The sequence below is a fragment of the Aythya fuligula genome, chromosome 10, assembly GCF_009819795.1.
Source record: "Aythya fuligula isolate bAytFul2 chromosome 10, bAytFul2.pri, whole genome shotgun sequence".
Classification (NCBI taxonomy): Eukaryota; Metazoa; Chordata; class Aves; order Anseriformes; family Anatidae; genus Aythya; species Aythya fuligula.
The window spans coordinates 6,026,006-6,039,220 of record NC_045568.1 but is presented as its reverse complement, the minus strand read 5'-3'; the positions used below and the strand labels follow the sequence as shown (position 1 = coordinate 6,039,220).

The 13,215-nt window shown below is 36.8% G+C and overlaps 1 protein-coding gene across 1 annotated transcript in view; it reads left to right on the top strand.

The window, feature by feature from the left end:
• The window catches only part of IARS1 (isoleucyl-tRNA synthetase 1), a 101,818-nt gene that overhangs the window by 50,671 nt on the left and 37,932 nt on the right, over positions 1 to 13,215 (top strand). Inside the window, exons 16-20 of the mRNA XM_032193893.1 lie at positions 2,346 to 2,419; positions 2,780 to 2,974; positions 6,141 to 6,227; positions 6,797 to 6,880; positions 10,937 to 11,084. Of these exons, the coding sequence (XP_032049784.1) occupies positions 2,346 to 2,419; positions 2,780 to 2,974; positions 6,141 to 6,227; positions 6,797 to 6,880; positions 10,937 to 11,084 (588 nt within the window). The remainder of the gene's footprint in view (positions 1 to 2,345; positions 2,420 to 2,779; positions 2,975 to 6,140; positions 6,228 to 6,796; positions 6,881 to 10,936; positions 11,085 to 13,215) is intronic.

The following is a 13,215-nucleotide window of genomic DNA, read 5'->3' as shown; positions in this document are numbered from 1 at the left end:
AAGTGTAGGAACACATCTCATTTAGAGTAGATAATAAAATTTTTCAACAATGCAATGAGCTTATAAAGTGGACATCAGTTAGTTTTATAGAACTTGCATACAAATCATTGTGTTAAATACTTAGTGGTGTTACAGAAGTTCTCTTGGATGGTTTCATTGCTTGTCACTACAAACCCTTGACTAGTTTTGGTGCGTTGTAGATGTGGAGCGAGAGGACTCTGGCTGTGCTCTGCTGAAGTAGGAGGGAACTGGTCTGCTTCAGTCTGCTTGAAGGCTGCTTTGGGAACACCACTTGGAGCTGACCTTATCAGTCATGTATTTTAACTGATCACTATTCAGAAGGCTCTTTTTAAAAATCCCAGAATGTCTTGCTGGTGTACTGCTGCACTGCGTGGGCTTCTTTCTTTGAGTGTTCCTCATTCTTTGATTATAGGTACTTCACAGCTCTGAAATGAGAAACCCACAAAGATTAACACTTTCCCTTAATAGGGACTGCAGAGCACAGGAACATTGAGGTCCATGAGTGTTGCAGGATGCCCGTAATCTTCCTATTTACGCTGATAATCCTAATTTACATAGATACAATGCTGATGAATGTTTCATTAGAAGTGTTTAACCTTGACCTCTGATTTCACATTAGTAATGCTGAAACAGGGTCGAACAGCCTCCAGTCCCTGCCTACTTGTTTCAGTCTTTGCTGTCCTCTATTAAATGTTGATAAAGCTGTTTTTCTGGTTGATCTGGCTGAAAAATAAAACAGGAGGAAAAAGTGGCTCATTGGGAAAGGGATCTGGCTGCTAAAGCATTTGAACATTTGAAGAAAATTATCTGAAGCCATAGCATAAACCAATCTGCAAAAACAAGTGGGTGTAACCTAATGAAGAACTGGACATGATTCCTATCTACTACTTGTGTTATTTTCTTGCCTTCAGGTACGCAGTGAGCTATGCTTGGGATGCTGGCTCTATCCTTCTGCCTTGGACAGAGGCAGCCTTCCTCAGTACGGTCTTATCTGTGTTCCTCTGATAGCTGTTGGCTTTTTAGATGTGGACTTGTGCTTATTCTACAAAAATATCCTTGCTCAGTAGAAGTCTGTGGTTGCACCAGATGCTCAGAAAAAAAACAAAACAACCCCTTTTCTGCAAGCAGTGCTGAACTAAGCACCTGCTGCCCACTCACTTGCTCCCATACAATTGTTTATGGGGCCACATGGTGAATGTGGAACTAATCAGGATTAAAAACGGTATGTTCATAAAGGTATATTTTTAATTGGAATCAATTCCCCAGTGCGGGTTGCTATGCAAACTGCAGATTTGACCGGTGCAATCATTGTAATGCTTCACTTCCCATACAGAAATAAAACAAGTGATGGCAAAATTACGTTTCAAAAGTAACAATAAAAGACTGATGAGTAATGCAGACCAGTAGTTGAATTAGACAGGGAAAATCAGGGTTGGAAAAACAAATTAGACTTTTTTTTTTCATCTCTGGAATTCATGACAGTTTGTAGGATTAAACACAGCAAACCCTTTTGGTCAGTCACAATTTCTGTGCGTGTACATATGTATATACTTAAGACTAGCTGTAGGAATTGAGCAGTACCCTGTCTACTTCTGTCCAAGAATAGCTTTGGAAGTTACATTATGTGAAAAATCTCCAGCCTTTTAGCTTCTTTACGTTGGTACATCTAACTCCTCCCTGTCAGATCTGTTTGTCTTTTCCATGGCTCATCTGAATTGGACTGATAGCATGTGAGATCAGACTTCCAAAATACAGACCAGGATTGCAGCTTGTGTTTCCTTAGATTAATGTAATAAAAACTAAGTGAAGCCTGTAGATTTTCTAATTAACTCCTTTGTTACCAGTGGCTCTTTTTCCCCTTTGAATAAGATGCTGTTAAGGTGAGCAATTCACTGTACCTGAGATACAAAATTTACACTCAACTATTTAGCTGCTTACCTTAGCTTCAGATGACAAAGGTGGGATCTGAAACTACTGTCTATGTAGAAGGCAAGATTGTGGATTTTTCAGAGGTAATGTTTTTATAGTTTGAAAAACAACAAATAAGCCCCCTCCTTTTTTGCTATCTGCCAGCACATTTGATCTTCCAAGTCTCCATTTGTTGTAACATGAATTGTATCAAACCCGGGCAGTGATTTCTAATCTCAAACGTTGTTTGCTGCTTTGTCAGTTTGAACAGGGGGACTTTGCACAATTTTTTTTTAGGGTTTTCAGCTAGATCAGCTACTAGGAAGATACTGACCTACAAATATTCTGTCTAATGTTGCAGAGGGGGGAAAAAAAAGTGCACAGATTACGGACTACGTTTCTTGTATCTCTTACAGGTGGTTTGTATTGGTTCAATGGCAGAATTGGAAGAGCTGTCAGGAGTGAAAGTCAGTGATCTCCATCGAGAAAGGTCAGTCATGGAGACTGTTCATTGGTTGTTAAAAATAGTTGATCTGGTATAAGAAATGTTCATTCTTTACCCAAACCCTGGGAAATTGATATAGGGAAAATACAAAAGTAGTAAGAGGATTTAAGACTGAGAATTAACATGTGTACATTTTCCTTTCTTCTGTCTTCCTCAACACTGTTAATACAAATTCTCTAAAGTAGCTTTAAGTTGTAAAAGTTGTCAAAGGAAAGGTTACGTTTGGAAAACTCATTAAAACTTAAACCAAAACTCCTATCGTACCTATGCGCGAACATAATGTAAACTTCTTTGTGCTAATTCTTGTTTTAGTTTAGATGTCGTCAATCTTTTTCTTTCCCATAGTATTGATCATCTGACAATCCCTTCACGCTGTGGAAAGGGCGTATTGCACCGGGTCCCTGAAGTTTTTGATTGCTGGTTTGAGAGCGGAAGTATGCCTTATGCACAAGTGCATTATCCGTTTGAAAACAAAAAAGAACTTGAGGACTCTTTCCCCGCTGACTTCATTGCTGAAGGCATTGACCAAACACGAGGATGGTAATTTTGTGTCATACTTGTAATGTTATTGCTCAGCATCTGGCAAATTATTGTGTCTGAATGATCCTTGAATGTTGTATGGCTATGTTTTGATTAGAAAAGAGGCATAAAAGAAGATAAAAGTAACAGTGTGCAAACGAGAAAGTCAGAAACAGTTTTTTTCCTTGCTATGCTTTATAAAGATAAAAGGACATTGTTTGCAATTTAGGCATGCACACAAAAAAAAACCAAACCAAAACAAAAACAGTTAAAAATCTACAACATATAAACATCCTTAAAATACACAAGGGAGCTACTGAATTGTGAAAGTTCAACAGAACTAAACATGGTTTGGGATTTTTATGTGGATAAAAGATCTGTTAAAGGTAGCTATGATTTCAGTAAATACAGTAGCAATATTCAAGTAGTTTGGGGTTCAGGATTTATTCTGTAGCTGTTTGAGATTGGGATGTAACAGTGCATTAGTACGTCACATACTGCAGTGTTGCTTTTTGTGCTATCTTTAAGCACATGGAGGAGAGATGGTGGATGGAAACCATTAAAGAATGCATTTGTAATTTTTACAGAAGTTGGCATTTTTATAGTATAATACTAAGGTAAAGTTGAGGCCATTGCAACATCCAGATGTACTAAACTGTCACTATCCCAGTTTAGATAGATCTCTCTTCTAAATAGTAAACGTAACTGGATTTCAGTTCACTGATGTTGACCTGTCTGCAAGTTGCTGTTGGAAGCAGCAGCATTTTTTTCCTTTCCAAAAAGAGGAAAGGTTTAACCAAATCACCATACCAATTTAGCTGAAAAGTTCAAACAGATGATAATGCCATTTGGGACTGTACGATTATGTTTATGAAGCACATAACCCACTGTGCCTCAGTTTGAGCCCTCACACTTGGCTTGTGTACTGTGGGCAATGTGCAGATGAAGACATCCATATTATAATCTGGAGTAGATAGCTTTTTGGATTTGACATAAGAATAAGAATTACTATAAATCCTCATCATACCTAAGCCCATCTCATCTCATTCTTTGGAATATCAAAATATGTGAACACATACGTTGATGCTCATATCTTCCATACAGTGTTTGTATATGCTAATAAGCCAGTGCTTTGATAATAGCAAGCATTTTGGTGATTTGCAGAAGAGCACTTCTCTTTTGTGAAAGAAAAAGATAAATTCTTATTTGAAACCTTCTATATGAAGGGATAAAATTGAGAACGAAGATTGGGTTGTGTCAGATCAGAGACGGCAAGTGAGAATGGTGAAGTGAGAACTGACACACAGTGAAGAGCACGGGTGATGGGAGGTCTGGTGGCTTCTGTTTGGTGCAACAGAGAAGGTAACATGAATAGAGACAAGGGTAAAATGAATGTGACCAAGGTGATGAGCTAAGAGTGATATTTTTCATAACTGTGTGGATATGAGAAGGAGCTAAATTATATTTAAGGCCAGAGGAAAAAATCTGAGAGTAGTTAGTTAACAAGGCTCTAGTCTTGACCAACTGAGAGGAAAAGCTCTCTGATTTATTTATTTTTTGTAGGTGGATACGACAAGATTTGTAGTTATAGTGAGAATGTGATGGCCTACAGGGAATTCACAACTGGAGGTTATTGGCGTGCTTTACAGCATTATGAATTTAACCGTGGTGTTCAAGAAAGGAGAAAACAGAGGGAATGCTTTCTCCTTTCTGTGGGGAGACAAGAAAGGGAAAGGAAAAGCAAAGAAGTGAATCTCTATCTTTGTGCTGTTTGTTTTTTATAATATTGTTTTGGCTGATGGCTGTATATCTGCAAGGACATAAGCAGCCTGAGATATGAATGAAGCAGCAGAGAGGTCTAGGGAGCTGTCAGAATCAAGTGTGTCTGTGACAAAGTTATTTCAAACATAAGATGTGTGAAGAGACACTCCTTAAAATGTTCATAACGAGGTGAGTTTTCTGAAGGATAATCTGCGAAGATTACGTGCCACTCTTCTCATTTTGTGTGGCTCACAGGACACTCTTGGAATTGTTGACTAGGTTACCTCATTGCTGGGGGTCATCTGGTTTGACAATGTGAATAACATAAAATTTGTCAGAAGTTCTCGGTGATATGCTCTCTCAGCACCAACAGCACATCTGTCTAAATTTCATAATGCAAACAATTGAATTCTCTTCTAGTTGGTTCAATGCTATTCTTTTTAGTTGAAAACACACCTGTTGTAACTATATGCAAATTTATGACTTATCAGAAACTGATGGGAATTTGCCAGTAAGGTATTTTTAGATACTAAAGTATTGCAATGGTAGTAATGACTTGTCAGTCATACAGGCTTGGGGTATCGGTCATCTGAAGAAGTGCTCAGGTATTTATGTTTAAGGTTTTATTAAAGAAGGCTAGAAATGAAGGACGAGGGTGCTTCCAAGTGCATGTGTTTGTGTGCAGGTAGAGTGTTTCTTAAAATTCATGGAATTACAGTGCAGTTTAACAAAGAGAATTTCTATCTTGCCATGCGAATTTAGATAGATTTTTTTTTTTTTTTTTTTTTTTTGTGAGTTAAAAGCCCCTCTGAGGCATAAGCACCAGGGATGTCATGCAGGCCACTGAATATCTGCAGTACCGCACACAGCGGCCTGTACAGAGTTGGGGACCCACAATTGTCAGCAGTGCATTCCTAGTTATATGTAGCTTTTGATGAAAACTCCTTTGGAAAATGCAGGCAAACCTTCTTTCCACTAAATCTTGTTGCAAATACATAGTTGGGAGGTATAGCAGTCTGTGCCTTGTTCTGAATCAATTAGCTTTCATGTAATCGTGTGCTGTTTTAAGGTTGCTAAGCAGTTGTCAGTGCAGTAGTCATTTTTAACTGAGAAAGCTGTGGCCCATCCTCCGGTTATTTTCATGAAATGCTACCATTATTTTCACAGCCCTGCTATTGGTTAGTATTACAATTTTTCTGTCCTCTTAGACTGGTAGATCACACCTGAACAAACAGTATGATATGCCACAGAGGAAAAGAGTCTACTTAAAATAAGATCCTCTTCTGAGTCTTTGTCGTATGAATGTTTCACATACTTGAAGTTTGCTAGAATAAAACAGTGTAATTAGAATTTTAGTAGTAATGAAGTGTGTGCAGATTTCAGCTTAGCAGCATTAGAAGGTCACATTTACATTGTGTCGTTCCAGGTTCTACACTTTGCTGGTGCTGTCCACTGCTCTTTTTGGAAGGCCTCCTTTCAAGAATGTAATTGTAAATGGCCTAGTTCTTGCCAGGTTGGTGTGTATCAGTAATTTCTTGAACCAATTTTTATTTAAAGAATATTTCACTAAAGTCCCTGTGAAGTTAATTCAGAAATTAAATCATGAATGGACTTCGTGAGGTTTATACACCCCAGCTGTGTTGCACTTGCTTCTTGCCAGCAGGATTAGTCCTTCTTAGAGAGAGCAAATGGGTAACAAGTCAGAATTGGAAATACTATGCATGATTTGTGCAGGGTAAAGGAAATCACAAATGTAGATGTAATTTTAAATAATTATATTTCATGCCCTGTACTTAACATGCAAGTTTGCTAGTGGGTGGGAGGGATTGATTCAAACCAAGTGTTTCACCCAGTTTCTCTAGGGAAGATGGATTTACTGCTTGCATTTGTAACTTGTGAGCCTCTTGCTTGCTTGTTTTTTCAGATGCTGTCATTGGTTCAGCAGTCAGACTGAAATGATATGCTAGTTTATTATTGTCTTTACTACCGTGAATGTAATAGGGCAGAATAAATTAAGCTGGATTTTTGCCCATTTATTACAAGAATTTTGGGAATTTACTCCTGCATTCTGATATTTTCTAGTGATGGCCAAAAAATGAGCAAAAGGAAGAAGAATTATCCTGATCCAATGGCTATTGTAAATAGTTATGGAGCTGATGCACTAAGGTAGGTTTTCTTAAAAATTCTTGTAGAATCTGATGTTAGTTGTCTGTTCATAGTAGACATGTACCAGGAGGGCTGCGTATGGGTTTTTGACAATTATCAGTAGCAATAAAGTTAATTTTGGAAAACTCCAGACCTGTATGGCTGCCAGTAGCTGAGTGGATGACCCAAAGAACTGGCAGTAGTTAAAGTGCCTGGACACTAATACTATTGGCTTATCTCCCTCAAGGCTGGTAGAGACCAAAGTTGATGAGCTGAATGGAGGCCTCTTGTCTGAAAATGTATCTGGATTGTATAAGATTCCACTCAGGCTGGCACGTCTGCAATTTTTGCTAATCGTTGAGTTGATCCAGTGAAAAATGAATAAAATCTTTGAATCAGTCCTGTCAGTTTTTTGCTAAATACTTAGGGAACAATTACTGTATAATACACATAAATTTGTTTGCTGCTTATATTATTAATTTTCTAAAGAGAGAGTTCCTTTTTTAATGATAAAAGTACACAGTATATACTTGCAGTAGTGAAACAAGAAAAACAGAACTGGAACAACCTACTGTGTGTGTATATATATAAACTGTCCAGGTCAGTGATTAAACACACAGTTCAAGTGTTTCATTAAAATCGTACAAACATATAAACATAATTATGCAGTCACCTGGTACTTGGCTGGATGCACCAGCTAGAACATAAAGTGGTACCTTGAGTTAAAGGCATAATAAAGACATGTTAATAACTGAGTACACTACTTATACATTTCTCAAGAGCTGTGTAATTCTTTCTGTATATAAGAAAACCTTACACTGCTGCACATGCTTCATTATATTCTACAACCATATGTGGTAATGATTGGTCTGAAAAAAAGCTTAGTGTGCTGGGATTTTTTCTTTGAGAAAGATAGTTACTGCTGTAATCCAGATGATTTAAAAAAAAAAAAAAAAAAAAGCAGGTATGAATTTCTTTATTTTTCTCAAGCTTTAGCAATTTAAAGACCAAGTAAATTATCTTTGTATATATGCTTACAGTGGAGGGCTGGATGGATTTCTTAAATTTTATCAAAATTGTTCTTTGTAAAAAGTCAAGGTATATTTAGCAGAATGTCAGTGAATCTGTAGCTGAAACAATGAGTGAAAAGGCTTGGAGTTGTTCTTGCCAGAGATTTTAAATCATGAGTGATGTTTCAGTTGAAAAAAAATTTGCTTTTTAAAAAATCTTAAACTCCAGAAGTTACACTTCCATTATTCATGTTTTTTGATTTCTAAAAAGCTAATTCATTTTTCTGCCTGTATACTCTTTCTTTAATGTCACATTTATTTATACATACACCCACACAGAGAGTAAAAAGCATTACAGACTGGGCTCATTTATGGAAGGAGCTCCGTGATTCAGTTGTCTGTGCCTATTCACTGAAGTGCTTGATGTGTTCTGTTTATAGAAAAAGCTACAATTGAGTTTTTTCCTTGGCACTGCTTCCCTGCAGAGTTACTTTAGCTTTTGCAGAAGGTGTGTGTGTGTATGTATTATATACATGTCTGTATATACCCATGTGTATGTGTATATATATACATATAAAGAATACATATATGCTTTAGGTACAGCGTTGAAGTATTCTCAGCAGTAACGTGATAAAGAAATTAGCAGAAAATATTCATGTAAGCTGTTTAAATGAGTATGGAATTGCATGGTAAGGGCAAACAAGAAATAGGTTGATTGCACAGTAAATTTAACAACCCAATTTCAGATTTCCTGAAGCTTGAATCCTGTGTGAAATCTGTAAGAATTGCCAAAACCAGTTATTTTGGTATTCGTGAGAGCTGTGACTCAGAGTGGATAGGTGTTAAAGTTGAATTATGTCAGGAAAGAAAAAAGTTGCTTGTCATACTGCTTATAGGCCCTTTGCTTTCTTGTATTCCAAGATAAGCATTGCTTTTACGTTACTCTGCCCTTTCTGTCTGTTCTTAAAATGCAGAACAGGTAACATAATGCAACAGACTACTGCTTTAGAGAGATGAAAAGGAAGTTACTCTATTATTTCTCATACATTATTACAACAGCCTGATAAATCTGGCATGATCTGAGGAAGGTTTTCTTTTCTGGCCAGTGGATGTAACTAAACTTTCTGGTCACTGGTCACTTCCTGGCCACTAGGTGTAACTGAGTTGTTAGAAATCCTCCTTCATCAGGTGTTTCATTTCTCTTTCCATATGATAATTGGCATATCCTTATATTAGAATAATTTAATATTCTTTAAACATTCATGTGTTGTAAGGCAGTGTAGGTCTGCTGTATTAAAACAAACAAAAAGCTAAAACCAGCTGTGACCTTGGAGAGCTCTATTTTCTTTAGTTTCTTGTTGTAAAAGCTATCCTAGGACTTGTGACAGTCAGATTCTGCAGAGAGTGCTGCTGAGGTGGTTGCAAAGGTGCAATTTAATGGATGCTTTGTAGTTTTGATTAATTTGCATCATAGCCTCTTGAGGAAGAAAACAGTGGGGGTAATTTGTGGTGGTCATTATTTTAGGTAAGTCCCTAACTGCTAAAAGACCTGGGCTATGGATAGCCTTGTGCCAGACTAGCTCTCGTATTTGGCTTAAGTTATTTTTTACTTCTGAAATAAACAAGTACAGTGCACGTATGCAAATAATTGTGATAGGTGGTTTGATTTAAACAGATATATTTGTAAATTCTGGTTTCATTTAAGTGCTTACTAGTTCATTGTCATGCCTAATTATTCTGTGTTTTTGTAAATCCATAATCTGAATTCAGCTATCATGTTTAAAAATGCTTGGTTTTGTTTTTTTCTCATTTGTGTTTTTTTAATACAGTTCTGTAAAAGCCAGTTTCTGTGCTGCTGATATTCATGCATTACCATCTTGATTTTTATGCAGGAAATCCTCTCCTAAAGAATTTATGATCTGCTATTCTTGAGTTTGCTGTGTCAGACCACATTAAGATTTTAAAGCCTCCTAAAGGAAGTGTTTGTAAAGATATATTAGATTAGAATCATGATTTTTAAAGTTGATGAAGCATGAGGAAATGAGTTAATAAATTCATTTTTATTGGGAAATGCCAAAGTCTCCAAGAGTTGTTTCATTTGTTTTTCATACTTGGAAAGTTAAATGAAGCATATTTAAATTAAGTTCTTATGGAAGTTTTGTGTTACCTGAGAAAGACCTGGCTTCCTTTTGAGGTAACGAGATAGATAACAATTTGTAAATGGTGAATTTGTGTAGAGAATAAAATGCATATGGATGAAGATAATTTTTTTTGCAAAATGATCAAGGAAGCCAGGGGAATGTCTTGTCTCTGATGTGAGAGGAGCTGTTAGCTTAAGCAAGACTGTCTTGAGAAGGGTCTTACTGGACAGGGTGGATTTCAGGTGTAGATGAACATCCTTGGCTGCAGATGCCCATGGTTCTGTAAGGAGCTGCTTCTTATAGTGTGATATGAATCCTCTGCTTTGCTCTTTCCAAGCTACTTCTAGAGCTGAGGCATATTTGTATTTGTAGGAGGTACGTCCTTTCTCCTCTTCTTGGGCTGACTTTCTGACAACATCAATTTCAGCTTTTCCTTTTTTACTGATTTCCCTTTTTTGCCTTGTTCAAGCCCTTGTGATGAGCCTGAACCTTTTTCTAATCGGTGGGAATAAGTAGATTGCGTAGAAAGTGCTGTGTCATTGTTAAGAAGTTAAAAATATATGGGTGCCATTATAAAGATGAATATTAATTCAGTGCATCCAGTGCTAGTTTTTATATTGTGATAGCATCTGAGTACCTGTTGTGACTTCAATTAACTTTTAGATTAAAAAAGAAAATTTAAATTCTGAATCAAATTCAGTATGCGTTGTGATAGAAGTAATCCCATGACACTAGGAAGTGAATTATCATATGCTCAATGTGTAACATGCTTACAATGCTGTCCTTTTTAGGGTTCTTAGTGTGAGACTGTTCCTTTGGGTATTTTTCCATTGCTATGCAGCACTCAGAATTCACTGTGTGCTTAAGTGCATTTCTATTACTATATTCAGTTTTAAGCTTTTAAGTATTGTGTTCTTATTTTTCAGGTTATACCTTATCAATTCTCCTGTGGTAAGGGCAGAAAATTTGCGATTTAAGGAGGAAGGAGTAAGGGATATACTGAAGGATGTCTTCCTGCCCTGGTACAACGCATACCGTTTTCTTGTTCAGAATGTTCAGATCCTGGAACATAAGGTACAGATCTCTTGAGTCTGGAAATGCCAAGGGGAAAAATTTTTGTGCTTTGTCCACCATTACTGAGAATTAGTATCAGAGAGAGATTTAGGTTGGCAGGGACCTCGGGAGGTCACCTGATCTTGACCTTCTTGTTCAAAGTAAAGCTGACTTCAAAGGTGGGTCAGGTTGCTGTAAATTTCTGTATTTGCTGTTGGTATCCTATTTTATTAAGCTAATCACTTGTGCATCTTTCTCTTCTTGACCAAGCTTATTACATAGAAAGCAGGACTGAAATGTAGGGTACCATCAAGGCATAAAAGCTAACGTTTCTCAGAGGAGAAACTCATGCTCTTTTTTAGGTAAATACTCTATTTTAGGTAAATGTGATGCTGTTGCATTTACACTCCTGAAATTGGAGAATAAGATAGGGGCTTTCCAGTTCATGGGTTTCTAAGTAAATAGCTCTGCTAGTCATGTTTCTGGGAACGCCAGTAAAAAGCGAAGTACCACAAGTGCTTGAGGGAATTCTTCTGAAAAGTCCGTATCAAGCCTTGATGGTTTTCTAGGGACTGTCTTATCAGGGTTTCTTCTAGTAGCTTGAAGGAACTAAGTGTCACTAATGCTGCTTTAAGTGCTGATGCATTTTCTTTGCTGTTATCCCAAATTGTGTAGTCAGGTATGGCTACATGTGAGGAAGGAGTGCTGCAAGTTTCTCTGTGCTGAGAACATTACCCTAATAACACACAGATTTAAAACAGAACTGCAGACAAATACTGATTTAGTTCAAGAAATTGTCACAGCAGCCACTGCTGAAAATGCATCTCTTCATGTACTGTAACTTAAATATTTTTATGCAGATTCATAATTAAACTTGGGAATACTTGATGTGGAATGCATTAGCCACAGCAGTAAGATTGTCATGTGTAACATGACAGTTAATTATTTTTAAAAATTAAATTTAAATGTTACTTAGAAAAAAATGAAGAAATGGAAAGAAAGGTAAATCATTTGCAATAATGCTTTAGACTTGCAGATTACATTTGAAGTGTGCTAAAAAAAAAAAAAAAAGCTATATGAGTGACACAAATTTCTACACTTGCAGAATGAACGCAAGATTAAAGTTTCCTGCAGCAATACGTCATTTGAATTGAAGATTTTGCATGTATGCTGTATAGGTTCTGTTGAAACTAATTATAATCTTTCAGCGAAGATTAATGATGGAAAGCTACCGCTTGCCAGTGCAGACTTCTATGGGAGTGGAAACTAAGCAAAAAAAAGTTCAAACCTTGTATTACACATGAAATTACAGTAGAAGTTTAATCACTTCGGAGAACTGCCATTTGAAGCAATAAAGGCAGCTGACTTCAGTAAATAATACAGTAAATAGCTGACTTAAATGGTTTTATCTTTTTAACAGCCCCTTTTGGGAAGAAAGTCTAGTAACTTCAGAGCCTAATACTTAATGAATCTCTTCTCAGGATCCCTAGACATCATTCCTCAGACAAACGTGTGTTGCCCAAAAATATATTTCAGTTTTTCTCTTTAACCTGTGAGTTATCTTGTGTGCTTTGCAGCTTTTTGCTGCGATCCTGTTAAATCTTGCAAGATCAGCCAAATGGAGGGTGGAAGACCCCAGTGGAAAATCCAGGTGCTTAAGCAGATAGTTTTGGTGATTCAGGAGATGTATTTTTCCTTTATAAATATTAAATCCGTCACTGTGTACCATATTAGGCAAAACAGTGGGCTGTTGGAGGTGCTACTGCTTAAATTAGCTTTCATGCTCAGGCTTTAAAAACTTTTTCATTATGTTCTGCCTACTGCAAGAGAAATTATAATTTCAGACTTATAATTTGATGCTTACTGCAGTTACCGAGTAATTATAGTTGGTTTGATGCCTGCTGACCTCACACTAATTGCTGCACTTTTGGGTGTGCAGATGCCTTTTTTTTTTTTAATCCTAAAAAATGTAAGCATCCATTTACACAGTATGAAGGATAGCTATTGGGTCAAATAATCTAAACAGATCTTTTCCTCTGGATTTCAAGGGAGGGCAAAGTCCAGAAACTTGAAAAAAACAGATATTAAATACTGATGGTAAATCTAAATAAAATAATAATAAAAATAAATATATATATATATGTGCGTGTGT